This window comes from Vigna angularis, chromosome 5, assembly GCF_016808095.1.
Source record: "Vigna angularis cultivar LongXiaoDou No.4 chromosome 5, ASM1680809v1, whole genome shotgun sequence".
NCBI lineage: Eukaryota > Viridiplantae > Streptophyta > Magnoliopsida > Fabales > Fabaceae > Vigna > Vigna angularis.
In genome coordinates, this window is record NC_068974.1 from 30,137,252 (window position 1) to 30,154,551 (window position 17,300).

General features: G+C 30.1%; 1 protein-coding gene across 2 annotated transcripts; it reads left to right on the top strand.

The window, feature by feature from the left end:
- Nucleotides 1-7,305: 7,305 nt before the first annotated feature.
- LOC108340685 (homeobox-leucine zipper protein HDG2) lies at nucleotides 7,306-13,623 on the top strand. Of its 2 annotated transcripts, none has more exons than XM_017578206.2 (13): nucleotides 7,306-7,656; nucleotides 8,080-8,472; nucleotides 8,881-9,135; nucleotides 9,395-9,512; nucleotides 9,604-9,792; nucleotides 10,018-10,461; nucleotides 10,593-10,694; nucleotides 10,789-10,989; nucleotides 11,193-11,367; nucleotides 11,451-11,722; nucleotides 12,540-12,635; nucleotides 12,725-13,103; nucleotides 13,285-13,623. In XM_017578206.2, the coding sequence occupies exons 3-12, from the start codon at nucleotides 8,924-8,926 to the stop codon at nucleotides 13,073-13,075; spliced, it is 2,160 nt and encodes a 719-aa protein (XP_017433695.1). In that variant the 5' UTR covers nucleotides 7,306-7,656; nucleotides 8,080-8,472; nucleotides 8,881-8,923; the 3' UTR covers nucleotides 13,076-13,103; nucleotides 13,285-13,623. The 2 variants fall into 2 exon arrangements, with proteins under 2 accessions (XP_017433695.1, XP_017433694.1); XM_017578205.2 differs by having other exon boundaries at nucleotides 7,308-7,656; nucleotides 13,276-13,623.
- Nucleotides 13,624-17,300: the final 3,677 nt, after the last annotated feature.

Genomic DNA, 17,300 nt, shown 5'->3' on the forward strand with positions numbered 1-17,300 from the left:
AATTTTGTCTTGTTGTAATAATTGGAGAAAGTAATATTAATGCATTTTATATGTAAAAATATCATTTAATTATTAAACTATGTAATATTTAAATAGGAAAATAAATTTAAAAGACTAACACCAATTGCAATAAGATGACGGTGATATTTGTTGGCGATTAATATCCTTTAATTTTTAAAGTTTTCTTTTGAATATTTTTTAAATATTTTTAAGAAGGAAAAAAAAAAGAACCAGGTGTTTAAGGAGAACTTAACTATATACTTCTAATACTAGTTTATATCTAAGACTAACTTGAATAACTACCTTTATTACAAAAATAGATTTTAAATGTTTACACATTGAAGGCCTAACTAGAAATGTCACTTACAATACCCAAAAAGTACATAACTATCCCTTAATATTAAACTTTGCAAACATTAAACATATCACTATGCATACATACTTATACAAGATTGAAATCAAAACTACCCAACAATGTTTTACAAAACTAAATTAAGTGAAATACATATAAATATAATCTTCTACATTCTTCCAAAAGTAAAGTTCAATATCTATAACTTTATCTACTATAATAACAATTAGTTTTCATATTAATACAGGAAAAAGATACGATAATGGTTACTTTTTACAATCGATAGTGGTTTTACAACCGAGACAAATTAAGATGAGGTAAAAAAAAGAAAACTTTTTTGCTTTGGTTATAAATCGAAGTAAAAAGGTCTACATTTTGCTTCGATTAAAAAAACCAAAGCACCAAACTGAAAAAAATGAGTTTATGACAGTGGTTGTGAGAAGAACCGATGTCATAAACTCTTTTTTGTTTTGGTTCCACAAACAATCGAGACAATAGACTACATCTGATTTGATATAATTATTTAATTTTGTGGGTCTATGACAGTGATTGTGAGAATAACAACTACCATAGACCCTTTTCTGCTTCGGTTATAAAAAATAATTGAGGCCAAAAGTCTTTTTTTAAGAAAATATTTTTTAAAATATTTTTATATTTAATCTCAAATAGAAAGTGTTTTGAACCAAGTTTGCCTTTCTCAGTAGTCGATGGTAGCACAGTCCATAAACGAAGGAGTCAATAGGGAGTGTGTTTTGTTCATCTCCTATTTGCATGTTATTATCCAACACTGTGTAGCTCCCAAAACCTACACTGACTACAACATTTCAAAATATAAACAAAAGTATTAACCTTTATCATCATGTCAAAACATATTGTACTATACCCTGGTGACCAAAAGAGAAACTAGAGCCAAAACAGGCAACTGACCGGCTGTCAGTCAAACACTAGTCAGGAAAGGTAAATATCATTAATGGTCAATTAATACATTTAATGGCCATATTGAATGCGAATATACGCTATTTATGAGTGATTGACAGGTTGTATTATCTAAAAATATATTGCACTAATGGTTAATCAATGGACTTGGTTGTCACAAGTCCTATAAATATAAATATAGGGTTAATGTCGAGGTTGTATTATCTATAGAAAAGGATGTCTTTACCTGGACATTAACCCTATATTTATAGGACTTCTGATAGCCTAGTCCATTGATTAACCATTAGTGTAATATATTTTTAGACAATACCACCTGCCAATCACTCATAAATAGCGTATATTCGCATTCACTATGACCATTAAATGTATTAATTGACCATTAATGATATTTATCTTTCCTAATTCGTGTTTGATTGACAGCCGGTTAGTTGTCTGTTTTGGCTTCAGATTCTCCTTAGTCGATTGGTCACCAGGGTATAGTACATAATCTATTACCTTAACTATAAATTAACATATAAATCTAAGTACTAAATACTATATAATGAAAATTTTCAATATGTTTTTTATGGATATCAAGGAAAAAATTTATTGGAGAGTCACAATACCAATAAGACTTTAAATCAATCTACAAAAAGAATTCACATTACTTCTGATTTAAAATCTTAAAATAATGAATTTATAAGTTTTTTTTCTTATAACATGTTCAACTTTCTCAATTTTAACTAATATGAAACTTAAATTCAAATTTGGATTTTCAATCACTTTTTTAAGAAGACTTTATAAAATATGTTCAATTAGATACTAAATCAAACCCCTTTCAAGAAATTTTAGATTATAAACCTTAACTTCATAAGTCAAGATAAGTTAAAGACATATAATATTTAAAAATGTGATGCATTTTAAATATACAATAAACTTTCCATCAATTTTCGTTAAACATAAATGTTTATATTTGATACATAAGTCAAACAATGGTTCACATGCAATCATCAATTTGTGACCTCACATAAATTAATATCACAAAATATAATTCATAATCATTCTAATAATAATCTCAATCTATACAATATCACAAATTATAACATAACCTTGAGTACTTGAACTAGATTGTATTCTAGAAGTGTTGTTTAAGGAATTTTTTTTTTCAATGTTTGAATGATATAACTAAGTTAAATATGTGCTTTAAGAACCAATAACTTTTTACTTAAGCAATAATATTAATTAAAATAATTTATGGTTTTTGTTTTTCTCCTTACTTGAGCTACCATAGATTTGTTGGATTGAGCAATTTATCATTAGGCTAAAAATTATAGCCAATAGTCAGACACAATTCCTTTTACTTAAGAGTATAGTAGTCTAAGCATCACAATTCAATTGTGACTTGATTCATTTGACCTTTATCAAGTGATGTCACTTAAAACAATATTGCTTTGGTGATATGTATCATCACTTTGAGCATTAAACAATACTTGAATGATATTCACCTATTTTACTTAAGAAGATAAACGAGATAACTAACAACATTTGTGAAACTTAATCACGTGAGCCATGATCTTTCAAGAAAAAAGGATAATTATTGTGTCTCGCTTAAGTTTTGACTCCTAACTTAAACAAAAAAATCTATCACTTAAACACTCAAATAATTACTTAAACAATAATGTTTTGCAATCAAGATTGAAGTTCTTGCTTAGACAACTTACTTAATGCTTAAGTAAAATACATGTAAACAACTCCAAAACACAAAATGACTTCCAAATTAAAATAGAACCAAACCAATTATCCTAACAAGTTTAAAATACATATTTGAGCTCAACAAAAATGAAATCATCCTATTTTGCAATAAACACTCATTTTAACCCTTTTTTAGTCATTAAATAGTACAAAATTAATATACTAATTTAAATAAAATTGATCAAGTCAAATATGTTACTTCTAATTCCACCACACATATAAATAACAATATAATGCAAATACCTTTTCTTATCTAACATTTGTCGTGAGATAATGGTATTGAGCTACATCAAAATCCTATAGACTAAGTAAAATATTTCTAAGTTAAAACTTCAACCGATGCTTAAACTAGTTGAGAGAATTAATTTTTTCAATTGACTTAACAAAAAAAAAAACTTATCATTCACAAAAATAAGCTAAAAAGTAATAGAAATTTAAGAGATCTTAGAGTAAAATTGCACCTATTACAAATTGAAAATTGTTCAAAACGAATTTGTTCTTGAAAAAATAACGAGACTTGATGCAAAAGGTTATATAGATGAAAAAATGTAAAGCAAATCTCACTTTAAATCCAATTTTAAAGAGACAAAGTTTGTATACATTCAGCACATTTTTATTCTACACCTAATAATAAATCGCTGTATGAAAAAAAAAAATAAGACTTAAGTAGTAATTTGGTATTTAATTTTTGGATTATGATTGACTTTGATAATATATTTTAGGTTTATACTTAATATAAAAGATGATATTAACATTAATTTAATATAAAAGACTAAATTGACTCTATTTAATAAATATTAGATAAGTAAAAAATAATATAGATACCAAAGTGAATCACATATCTAAATCAAATTAATAATTAATTAAAAAAATCATAAATTAAAATTTTAAAAAATAGATAGTTTCAATCGCAAATCCTGTAACATTTTTAAAAGACGTTTTAGAACGTTGAAAAAAAAAGTATTTAAATTAGCTTGATCTTATAGCTTACCTTTAATAACGTAAAACTATTAATTATACCGAAACATATAAAAAACACAACTAAAGAAAAGCTTTATTTCATTACACACTTTTAAAAATAAAAGATATTAAACTATTATTTTTAATTCAAAGCTCTATCAATTTTCTGCATGGTATAATAAGCTATTGGATTATAAATTTCTCCGTCTAATTATCGTTACTTAATATTAATCGAGAATATAAATTATTTTTTCTTACTGAAACTACTTAGGACTAAAGACATAAATTAGACATTTAATATATATATATATATATATATATATATATATATATATATATATATATATATATATATATATATATATATATATATATATACTGTTTTTGTTTTGGTTGGGATTATTATGACTGAGGAGTGCATAAGTCTCCGTTAAAAAAAAAAAATTTCTTATATTATTGCGTCATTGGTGATATATAATTTACTTTTAGTGAAGTTTTTTGGTTGACTTTTTTTCATATTTATAATTTTTTTCTGTAGTGCGAAGTTATTATAATTACTTTAACAAGTGTTTGAGATAATTTATTTTTAACTTCTTCTTCCTTGAAAAAAGTTGGTCCAACAACATGATATAAAAAAAAGTCATTTTAAGGAATTTATTTTAGGGTGACGATACATGGACACTTTATCTTTTACTCTTCACCTACTTAATATCAATAAAATTATATTTTTATATTAAAATATAAAATCGTTTAAAGAATTAAATAAAAAAATAATATTTTATTAGATGTTTGATAAATGTAAAATAATTAAAAGATATACATATATAATTTTTCTTTATTTTATACATGGAAAAAGCTTACGCGGAGTTGTTCTTTTAGTCATGACCCCACTTTTATTTTTTTGCTGAGTTATATTTTTTATTATTATTTTTTCTAAATCACGATTTTGGATTAATTTTGTCATTTGCTTTTGCAGTGCGTCCTTTTCTTTATTAATTTATTTCTTTAAAAGAAAAGCACACTTTTTACTTTTTTTTTTCTTTCTAAAACAGAATCTAAATTCACAGTGAAAAACTCCCAACACGGTTTTTTAATTATAAGTAAAATTCCCAACAGTGAATTTTTCTTCACTACTCTTTTTAACCGAACTTTTGCTCCTCTTCTCAGTTATTTATATATCAATTGCAAATTAATAATATTTTTATTTCACTTATATCAGTAATATTTCTTCAGAGTTTGTTAAAAAGTTACTCAACATTTATGTATTAATTACAAATTACTGATTAAGTATTTAAACTTTTATTTTAATATAATTAAATTATAACCAAATAAATTCCTTACTTATTTTAAGATATTATTAGATGACAATATAATTTTTTAAACATTTTTTAATATTTATAATTGTAAATCGTCACTAAAATAAAACTATATATATCAATTAAATTAATTTTTGATTTGTATAAAAAAATAACATTTTTTGTTACTAAAAATATAAACAGGCTAGCACTATCTAACAAACTGGGTCATGCACTTATCATAAATTTTATTCATATATAGGTAAAACCTACGTCATATATAAAATATACTGCATAGAATAAAAAAATTCCACCGCAATTTTTTTATATTGGATAAGTTTGGTTAAGCTTGAAATAAATATTTAAAAAAAAAACACTTGTTTAGTAAGTAGATAGAAAAGGAATGAATCAATTCTCTCATGTCTTATCTTATTATATTAATTATAAATAACCTGATTTCTCTAACTTAAAATTCAATTTTTCCATAAAAGAAGTTAATTTTCAATTGTTTCATATCAAATGCTTCCATAATAATCTACGAGTTCGAGCCATAAATATACAGTTATAATTTCATATCATTTTTATGACATTTAAGATTTTGACACAAATGTTAAGAAATATAATTAATATTTGAATTTCATAAAAAAATATGTTACTTTTTAAGTACTTTTTATTTCTCTAATTAATTATCCATATTATTTTTAATCCATAAAGTATTGATAACGAGTAATGTTAAAAATATTTAATGCATAAATAATTTTATAAAATAAAGACTAATCTAGAATTATGTTTATTCTCTAAAATATTTGTGGAACAAGAAAATGTTTTAAAGAAAAATGTGATTTGAAAGGAGCGTTTTTGTCAAACAGAACAAAAATAATAATAATAACCTAATCATTCCAATATTTTTTTAAAGTAATATTTCATGTATAAATATTATAGACAGAGAAAATATGATTGAAAAGAGAAGATATCACTAAATATGATAAACTAAATTACTAGAAAAAGTTTAAAATTTTACAAACAAAGCTTATATATAAAGAAAAGATTTATGGTTTCCTTATTTTTTTTAACTTCTTGTTTTCTTTCAATAAAATTTCTCAAACAAAGCTTATGAATAAATGCCTATAAAGAAAAGTTTTACTTGTTTCCTTATTTTTTTTAATTCCTTATTTTCTTTCAATAATAATTAAAAATAAAACTCCCAGTTTTCCTTTTAAGGATTGCTATGAATATTTCACCAAAAAGGTTCTCAATGCTAATCACTTCTTGTTGACAAGCGTCTGTGAAAAAAAATACAAATGAAAAATCATTAAAAATGACATTTAAATTTAAAATCACATTAAAAGCATTTAAAAATCCGAGTAAAGAGAATTAATAATATTTTTAATAAAACTATTCTAATTATTTAATCAACTACTCTTCACTGAATGAAATTATTCCACACTTATTTCAGTTGCTTAATTTCTATAACTTAACACAATTATCAACAAAAAAAGGACAACTTCAGGTAAACTAATATAGAATTAATTCAATTAATTAATATTAACCTACATTAACAGAGGAAAAACTTTATACCACCCTCAATAATCTTACTTACTTCCAATCAAGAATGTGTAAGAAAAAAAAAATCCCTATTTCCTTATCATAATCCTTACTTTGAATATTTCATTAACAAAACCTAAATCACGAAGGAAACACCAGAGTCTTTCTGAGCAGGTGAAAAACTTTCATTAAAAAGCATATTAAGAATGGCATTAAAACATATTAAAAACGTCATTAAAGCACATTAATAATATTTTGAAGAAAAAGCTCTTGTAATTCTTGAGCCATTACTCTTATATTAATGAGAAATATATACACTTATGATCGGAATGGTGTAGCATAAGAGAAAGAAAGAAGATGATGTTAATGGAGTTACAGGCAGAAAATTAATTTGAAGATAGCAGCATAACACTTAGCATTTGTTTGGTAGCCGTCATTCGTTGCATTGTTTTGTTTTGTTTTGCATTGCATTGCACCGTCAACTCTCAAAATTTTATACACCAAAAATATGCTGCGTCTCTTTCTCTCTCCCCTCTCTAGCAATTACACCTCTTTTGCCCTCCATTAAATGCAATTGCACCCTCTCTATACGCTCTGCAATTACTCTTCGCTGCCACATTTTCCTCCATCTGTTCCCCACTTCCCTCTCTCTCCCTCCTTCCTTCAATGCCCTTGTCCCTATCTCTTCATCTTCTTCTTCTTCCTCCTTCTTTCTCTCCCTAACAAACCATCTTCTTCTTCTTTTTCTTCTCTTCAAATGGCTCCTCACTTTTCTACTGCTTTTTAGTCCCTAAACAGATCTACTACTACACCTTCATCTTCCACCACCCCTCACTGGTAAGTTAAAGAGTTTGTCAGTCAAACTGTTGTGGCATCCACTGTTACGATGGCTTGTTACAGTTCTGTGAGGTCACTGGTTTTTTGAGTAATGGGGTGTTCGGTACATGTTTTTTGAGTTCTAACAGGTTTTTAGAAAGTAGAAACTAGGGCTGGGTTAGAGTGAAAGGGAACGCTAGGTTTGTAAGAAAGAGAAATATCCTGAAATACGTGAAGCGTGTAGGATTCTCTGAGATCTTCGTGGGAGTTGGATTTTCTTGAAAAAAGTTTTGATCTTGCTCTTTGACAAGGCAAGATCAGAAAAGGGTATCGGTGTTTCTCCGCTTTTTGATTCATATGTGCATTGATGTGTATATCATTCTATAGGGTATGTTTGTTTTTGAGCATTTGATTTTTCTTTTTTAATCTTTTTCTCCCTTGCAGGTCACGTTTGCGGATGTTTGAGTTTTGTAGTAACACACTGACTCGCTTTGACATTGCCATCTGACAGAATCCGAGGACTCGTCGTTTTTAGCTTCTTCTTCTGTATCCAAGGACCTCTGAAAACCCAACCAACCCTTGTGGTAAGAGAGAGAAAGTGATAGGAATATATAGAGAGAGAAAAGGAGAAAAGAGGAGAGAGAGAGAGAGAGAGAGAGAGAGAGAGAGAGAGAGTCAATTCAGAATATAAATGTTGGTGGTGGTGGTTTCTGAGGTGTGTGAAAAACACAAGGCGGTATTATGATTCCAGCGAGAAACATGCCGTCGATGATAGCTAGGAAGAACAAGAACAACCTTGGTGGGTTTGGATCATCTTCAACTTTCACTCTTGCGCAGGTGGGTGTTTTAACTTTTCACCTTCTCTTTCAACGCATTTGACTCGCTTTTTTTATTCTTCACCACTTCAATTCCCCAAACTCGGTTTTAATTAAAATTTTCAAACAAATTTGACTCCTTTCATATTTTCACTTTTTAACTTTGCATCACAGCAACAAAATAAACAAACCCCTTTTTTTGTACCACCAACCAGGCCAAATATCCTTCTCGATATTAGAAAGCCGCGTTTTCCCCAAAACTGCGTTATATTTTCTCAAAAAAAAAAAAGTCAAAAGGAAAAGTTTACAAATAGTTAAAAAAAAAAGAAAGAGAAATTATCTTACAAAGAAATAAAATGTTGATGTCTGTGTCTTTTTCTCTATGAGTGTACCGTACTATACTACATGTTTCTGTGCTGTGTTTTGTTAGATTGAGAAAGCATAAGCCTCTGGAACCTTGAAGATCTGTAACAATGTTCCAGCCGAACCTGATGGAAGCCTTGGAGATGGGTCAGAACACTTCGGAGAGTGAGGTTCCTCGAATCCGTGAAGATGAGTTCGACAGTGCCACCAAGTCTGGTAGTGAAAACCATGAAGGTGCCTCTGGTGAAGACCAAGACCCTCGTCCAAACAAGAAGAAGCGTTACCACCGCCACACCCAACACCAGATCCAGGAGATGGAAGCGTAAGTTACTCCAAATATACTCCATCTTCTTGATTTTTCTTTGGGTAAAATACTACATGTATGCTTCACCAAACACAGGTAATCCCTGTGCAAACCAGATATAACTATGAACAACAAAAGTGACATTTTTTCACAGAAATATTGTACCAGTTAGATATACTAGCTATTTCAAGTCTTGAACACCCAAACTTTTAATTAGTTTTATAAAGAAGCATCGAACATATTCTTTAAAGGAACTGATCAAATTATGTTTGTTCAGATTCTTCAAGGAGTGTCCACACCCAGATGATAAACAAAGGAAAGAACTGAGCAGGGAATTAGGGTTAGAACCATTGCAGGTTAAGTTTTGGTTTCAGAACAAACGTACCCAGATGAAGGTATATATCTGTATAACTGTGGTGCATGTGTTAGGTTTTGCCTTAACTTTTTTGTGAGATGTTCGTTAAAGGGGGTGTTTTGTTTTTGCAGACACAACACGAGCGGCATGAGAATACACAACTTAGAACCGAGAACGAGAAGCTTCGAGCTGATAACATGAGGTATAGGGAAGCTCTCAGCAATGCTTCGTGTCCTAATTGTGGTGGACCAACAGCAATAGGAGAAATGTCATTTGATGAACATCACTTGAGGCTTGAGAATGCAAGGCTTAGAGAAGAGGTACATCAGTTAAATAGCCAACATTTTATGTGACTTTATTAGTTGGTTACTCTAACTACTCCTTGGACCAATTAAGAAGGACCTTAATAAAGTCTCGAGTTATGTTTTACAGTTAGAAAATTAAAATGAATATTAAAAGGGAATTTTTAAGCAATGGACTAACGGTTACAAACCCCAGAGGGGTAGTTGATTATTATAACATTTTGTTTTTGGCTTTTTTGACAGATTGATAGGATTTCAGCAATTGCTGCTAAGTATGTAGGGAAGCCTGTGGTGAATTATTCAAATATTTCTCCTTCCCTCCCTCCTCGTCCTCTAGAACTTGGGGTTGGTGCTGGTTTTGGAGGCCAACCAGCTATTGGTGTGGACATGTATGGAGCTGGAGATCTTCTGAGATCAATTAGTGGACCCACTGAAGCTGATAAACCCATCATAATAGAGCTAGCTGTTGCAGCTATGGAGGAGCTCATTGGAATGGCACAAATGGGTGATCCCCTTTGGTTAACTACTCTTGATGCCTCATCTACTATACTCAATGAGGACGAATACATCAGATCTTTCCCTCGAGGAATTGGCCCAAAACCTTCTGGCTTCAAATGTGAAGCTTCTCGAGAAACTGCTGTTGTTATCATGAACCATGTCAGCCTCGTTGAGATTCTCATGGATGTTGTATGTTTCACTTCCTTTACTCTATTTCAATAATGTTTATTCTATGTTATTCACTGAAGAGAACTAAAGAATGTTATTTCAGGTCTAACTATTTCTCTGGACTTTGCCCTTATTTTCTTTATTGTTTTCAGAACCAATGGTCCACAGTGTTCTCTGGTATAGTCTCAAGAGCCATGACTCTGGAAGTGCTATCCACAGGAGTGGCTGGGAACTACAACGGGGCCTTACAAGTGGTACACATATAGAAATTATCTCTTTTATTTGTTAAAGTACTTTAGTCTTAACAAATCAAACAATACAAAATGAAACTGATGTTTGTTTCTGCAGATGACAGCAGAATTGCAACTACCTACCCCTCTTGTGCCAACTCGTGAGAGTTATTTTGTAAGGTATTGTAAGCAACATTCGGATGGAACTTGGGCAGTGGTGGATGTGTCTCTGGATAATTTGCGCCCTAGTCCTTCAGCCAGATGTAGGAGAAGACCTTCTGGTTGCTTAATTCAGGAAATGCCAAATGGCTATTCAAAGGTATAGTCGAGACACTTATAGGGTAATTTTGTACATGTTGGATTCTTACTTGTATTTACAATATTGTTGAAATTGTAAAGATCAGTTACATTGACTTTTCCCATATACCTACTAAGTAGGAGGCTTTGATTTTTAGACCTAGGCCATACCCTTTATTTCATTTTTTCTCCTCAATGACTTAATCTTTAATATTTATGAATTAGGTCACGTGGGTCGAGCATGTTGAAGTGGATGACAGAGGTGTTCATAATCTTTACAAACAGCTTGTTAGCTCTGGACATGCATTTGGTGCCAAACGTTGGGTTGCAACCTTGGATAGACAGTGCGAAAGACTTGCCAGTGCTATGGCAACAAATATTCCCACAGTTGATGTTGGTGGTAATAATAGATTCTCATTTCCTGTTCTTTCACCATAACCATATCCAAAGTAATTAACTTTTTATTCTGAATATGTTTATCAGTGATAACAAACCAAGAGGGGAGAAAGAGTATGATGAAACTGGCTGAAAGGATGGTGATAAGCTTTTGTGCTGGAGTGAGTGCTTCCACTGCTCACACATGGACAACACTGTCTGGAACAGGTGCCGATGATGTAAGGGTGATGACCCGAAAGAGTGTGGATGATCCTGGAAGACCTCCTGGCATTGTTCTCAGTGCAGCCACTTCTTTTTGGCTTCCAGTTCCACCTAAACGAGTTTTTGACTTTCTCCGTGATGAGAACTCTAGGAATGAGGTATGCCAACCATTCAAAAAGGCTAATTAAGTTAATTAATAACGTTTTAGGCTGCATTATTGTGTTCTCTTAGGTCCCTTATTAATGGATAATTAACCTCCCTTTGGTAATCTTGCTTACTTGGTGGATTTATTGTTATGAATTGCTCCTTCTCTTTCTCTTTCTCATGTTTTGACTGCCTAGATTTTACACCAATTACCTTCTATCAAGTGCTTTGGATTACATATCCTTTTCAGGTTGCCAAACACGGTATGATAGATGCTTTTCAATAAAAGCATAATAAGTTAGATGAAAAATGTTAGGTAGAATAACTATAGATATCTACTTTTACACCCACGTACACTATTTTACAGTTAGCTGATATGTTCATTATCTAATTGGTCCTCATTTCGTTTTCTGAACACCTATTTTCGGATTCTACTGATGTAAAATGACGTTTTCAAATGTATACCAGACATTGTTACATTAGATAAGAACCTTTACTTCATGTCATCCGAATAAAAAGTAACTTTATTTTCTTTTATCCATGAATTTTAACAAAATAATTTCGACAATATAAAAAGTATAAGTATTTTATATGGGTAATTATTCTTAATTTATCATGTAAGTTAAAATTATAATTTAAAAAAAAATTCTAAGTCCTTTTTAATTTGTTAACCGTGCTTGAAATTAAAACTTGTTATTTATATTAAAGCATATAATAAAGAATGTGGTTAGTCCTAATAATATATATATATATATTGATTTTGATTTCTTTTACATGTGTATATTATCTGTATTTCATTTTAATATTTTTAATTGAATTTCCAAACTACAGTGGGACATTCTTTCCAATGGTGGAGTTGTGCAAGAAATGGCACACATTGCAAATGGACGAGATACAGGAAACTGCGTGTCTCTACTTCGAGTAAATGTATGTTTATATCTTAAATTCATTTTTTACTCATTTTTGAATTATTTAATTAGCTAAATCATAATTGATTAACCTATGTCAAATTGTAGAGTGCAAATTCAAGTCAGAGTAACATGTTGATACTGCAAGAGAGTTGCACCGATTCAACAGGGTCTTTTGTGATATATGCTCCAGTAGATATTGTTGCAATGAATGTAGTTCTAAACGGAGGAGATCCAGATTATGTGGCACTTCTTCCTTCAGGGTTTGCAATTCTCCCAGATGGAACTATATCTCACGAAACTGGACCTGGTGGATCTCTTTTAACTGTTGCGTTTCAAATACTGGTTGATTCGGTTCCAACTGCTAAGCTTTCTCTTGGATCTGTTGCCACTGTCAACAATCTCATTGCATGCACTGTTGAGAGAATCAAAGCATCTTTGTCTGGTGAAACTGCTTGATGAGAGCTTCTACACTTTGGATTGTGCAGTAAGTTCATGACATAATCTTGGACAAACACATGCATGCATGTGCACTTTGATTTTTTCCAGTTTGTTTTTAATGATGTTGTAACTTGTGTAACATGTGACATTTTTATTTATGTTTCTAATAACATGTTGTAAAGAGAAGTTAATTATAATTATTTTGATGTTGTTATCAGATGTTGCAGGTTACAAGGATGAGAGAGTGAAGATGGTGTGTTGTGGAAAATGAAAAGGTGGTGAGGAATTTCGGCTGAAAGATGGGGAGAAGTCAAGAGCGCACCTTGCATGGTTCCTTCTCAGTACCCGAAAAGTGCTATGAGAGGATTAAGGTTCGGGAATTGACTTCCCTATATATAGTTAAGGTTAAGAGCTCGTAATATTAAGACCTTGCTACCCTACCATTTACCATTTCCAAGACTAAAATATGTAGCTAGATAGCTAGGATTAACCTTTTGAGTAACTAGGGTTTATCTTTAATGTAAACTCTTATCTTCTTTTCAATTCTGATTTTGTGTGATTTAGAAGTAGTTCCGGCACTAGTTGGTGGAAAGTAGTTTGCATCTAATACACAACCTACCTTCTCACTAAATCATTTATTTTAAAAAAAGTTTTGAAATTAATGCATGAATGTGTTCTTTACGTAGTTAACTCAGGATTTATTTATTATTTTTAAATGGTCTGCTTGTTTGATGAGGGAGAAAATAAGAGTTTTCTATGGAATGGTTTTCTTAAATTACATATAATAATTAATATCGTTATAAATAATTAGATTAATTTTACTTAATATTTTATCAAATTTAAATTTAAATAATTTTCAATTATATCATAATTTGTTTAATTAATAAGTATTGACGTTAAGTTATTATTAAATAAATATATTGTTTATATCAAAAAGTAAAACCATCTCATATTATTAGTAATTTTTAAAATATGTTCAGTTCTGAACATATTTGTACAAATATTTGTAAATCTATACGTGTGTTTTCTTTTTATTTTAGATAAAAATTAATATTTAAATTTTAAATTTTACAATCTTGATATAAGTTTCTCAAAAATTAAATAATGTGATTTTTAAAAGAATATTTTTAATTGTTTTCTTTTTGAAATGGTTTAACTGATATATTATTATTTTGTATGGTGAAGAAAATATATTATTTTGTACAATTATTTTTGTAGAAAATTCATAATTGTAAAAAAAAGTTATGAGAATGATAATTCTTAAAATAAAACTTAAATATAGGAAAAATTATTTCCAAATCTTCTGGAATTATTAATATCATATGAAGATTTTATTAAAAATAGAAAAAGAAAAAATACATGAAATAGGACTACACTAAATTAAAAATAAAAATACATAATAGGCAAAAGAAAAATCACATGATCAAAAAGACGGGAAAAAGTAAACTGATATAATAATAGTAGAAAAGTTAAATGATAAAATTTCACTGGTCATCATTTTTCTTTTATTTTTCTTTTATTAATCATATTAGTCATATAGACTATTTTCATTTTCTCCATAAAATGAAAATATTTAGATATAAAAACAAGAATTAAATATGTTTTTTGTCCCTTAAGTATTATACGATTTTAGTTTTAGTTCCTACTCGTTTTTTAGTCTTTTAGTTTTGAAACTATTATAATTAGTTCTTAAAATTAAACGACATTAAATATTTGTATGAGGTGGTTAACAGTGAGCCAGGTGTGTGTTATGTTTGGAATTTCTTATCTCTTTCACACCCATCACTGTTATCTTTCTGAGTCTCCATTTTCATCCAAGCCAGCAGCTGTATTGGCAACTGCAGAAGCAGTGGTTTCACCAAGACCAAACCTAACAGTGGTCGTCACCAAAAGCGGAATCAGAGACCCTTTTTTATATCCATATTCTCCACCATCCAACAAAAACCCAGATTCAAAATCTGCTCTTTCCTTCAATGGGGAAAAGTAGTTTTAGTCAAAGATTTCGGCGAAGGATTTCCGGCTCCATGTCTGTGAACGCGGCCGAGGCCTCGATGGACAGGTTGACACAGCCGTGCTCCCCAAACTCGTGACACGTGAGGGCCAATACAGTGGCCGGACCCATGTCGCGTGTCGCGTTCTTCCTCTTGGTACCGCCGTCCGAAACTACGTTGGTGTCGCAACGCTTCCTATTGGCCACCACGTTTTCAGCCATGATAATCGGAAACGAACGGGGAAAGAGATAGAGATAAATTAGATTGGGGAAAAGATAGATAGTAGAGAGGACAGGACTTCCCCTCTATTTATTTCTTCCCTGATATCCCTCCTTCACCTTCCTTCGCATTTGCTGAACCTGGACCCCATATTTGTTTGGGAGCAGCGGGGCCAAATATTTCAAGTTAGAACCAGAGGGGAGTATTCCTGCGAAATGGTCATTCTTGCCATTGAATATAATAAAGCTGGCAAGTGTGGATCCAACCAATTAAGCACATCCTGCAAATATAAAAAAGTACAATAAATAAAAAAGAAAACCAACGTGACAGATAGGGGAGAGGACAGCTTGGATAAAACGTGGTCTCGCCGTTTGTCATATCTACTAAAAGTTAACGCCGTCCAATTTTAAGGACTACCAGTAAGAGTTTCAAAACTATGAAGATTAAAAACCATCAAAATTTCGAATAAGGACTAAAACCAAAATCGTATAATACTTAAAGGACGAAAAACATATTTAATCCTAAAAACAATTAAGAATCACCTGAAAATTACAATTACAATTTCAACAGTGAAACTAAATATTGTAAATCGATAAACTAATATCCTTTAAAAAGTTATATTAATTAAATCTACTACACATCACCACTATTAAAAACATTTATATTCTTCGAAAATATTTTCAATTATGAAAACTTTCATTTTTTTTTTAATTTAACACTTTTTTATATTTATTGGAATTTTAAAACAGGAACGTAATAAAATATTTAAATATTTTCAATTACATGTAGTCTTAGGTTAAGGTTTCTGATTTTGTACATTATTTTTATATTAAGATTTCTGATTTTATACATTATTTTTATAAATTGTGAATTGGGATTCTAATTTTGAAAATTATAATTGGGATTTCTGATTTTACACATGATTTTTTTTTACGAACTTTAACCCTTTTCTATTATCTAATAACTTCAATTTTTAACATTTTCACATACATTGTCAAATCAATTCATTTCACATTACCACCAATCAATAAGTGTATTCATTTTTTACCATGGAGACAATTGCATGTTTGTGTTTTTAACGTCGTAAGTCAAAAGATCAACTTCAACCATTTTAATAAAATATGGAACAATAGTGAACGGCTGAAAAAGAGTATCACCACTTTGAACACATTGCCCCAAACTAGAGACCACATGATGTATTAAGCCTAAACAAAATAAAAAATAAAAAAAAGGACTTAGATGCAAAATGATATATTATTTAATCATTCATTTACATAAATTTAATTCTTTATTTAATAATTTTAAATCTAATAACCCTATATAAGTTCTTAGTAAATAAAAAATATGTCATCGTGACATTTAACTGTAAATCTAGATTTATGTTAAATGTATGACTTAAAAATTTCAACTCTCTATTTTACAAAAAAAAAATATGGTTTAAACCCTCGGATGGTCCTCGTATTTGTATAGGAATCTCAAGTGGATCCTCATATGGCCAATCAAGATTTGGGCTTTGGAATCAACTACTTCATACACAAGAAGGTAAGTTTTATGAAATTCTGAATAAAATTCATAGTTTTAAGTGAAATTGAGTGGTTTCTGTTTTTGGGCGTGTAGAAAGGTGCAGGCTTTTGGGGGATTCTGACTATGGGAATATGTGTAATGGTTTGCATTTTGCAAGGTAATTTGACAGTTGCAAGTGTCTATGTTGGGAATGATTCTGTGCAGCTCAAAGGAGATATGATAAGTGCGGAGCTGTACCAAGATATATCATGGAAATTCTGTCGTGGCTTTTGGTGAAAGATCTCCTGCGACTCAAGTGCATTTCAAAAGGATGGCTACAAACCACCGTTTTAATATTTTAGTATAAAATTAAACATTTGCTAAATTGAACTAGCTATCAACTTCTTCACATTATGTTGATCATCGACTTCCTTCCTTTTCCTTTCTCTTTGATATCTTGAGGTAAGATAAGGAATATACATAGGTGATGTTGATTTTTTTAATCAAATTTCAAAATCAAGTAACTTCTT

Bases quoted from the DNA above. Each gene is read 5' to 3' on its own strand.
- LOC108340685 (XM_017578206.2), top strand. From the start codon at position 8,924: ATGTTCCAGCCGAACCTGATGGAAGCCTTGGAGATGGGTCAGAACACT. The intron at 9,513-9,603 runs GTATATATCTGT...TTGTTTTTGCAG, and splicing joins ACAAACGTACCCAGATGAAG to ACACAACACGAGCGGCATGA. The intron at 11,723-12,539 runs GTATGCCAACCA...TCCAAACTACAG, and splicing joins ATGAGAACTCTAGGAATGAG to TGGGACATTCTTTCCAATGG.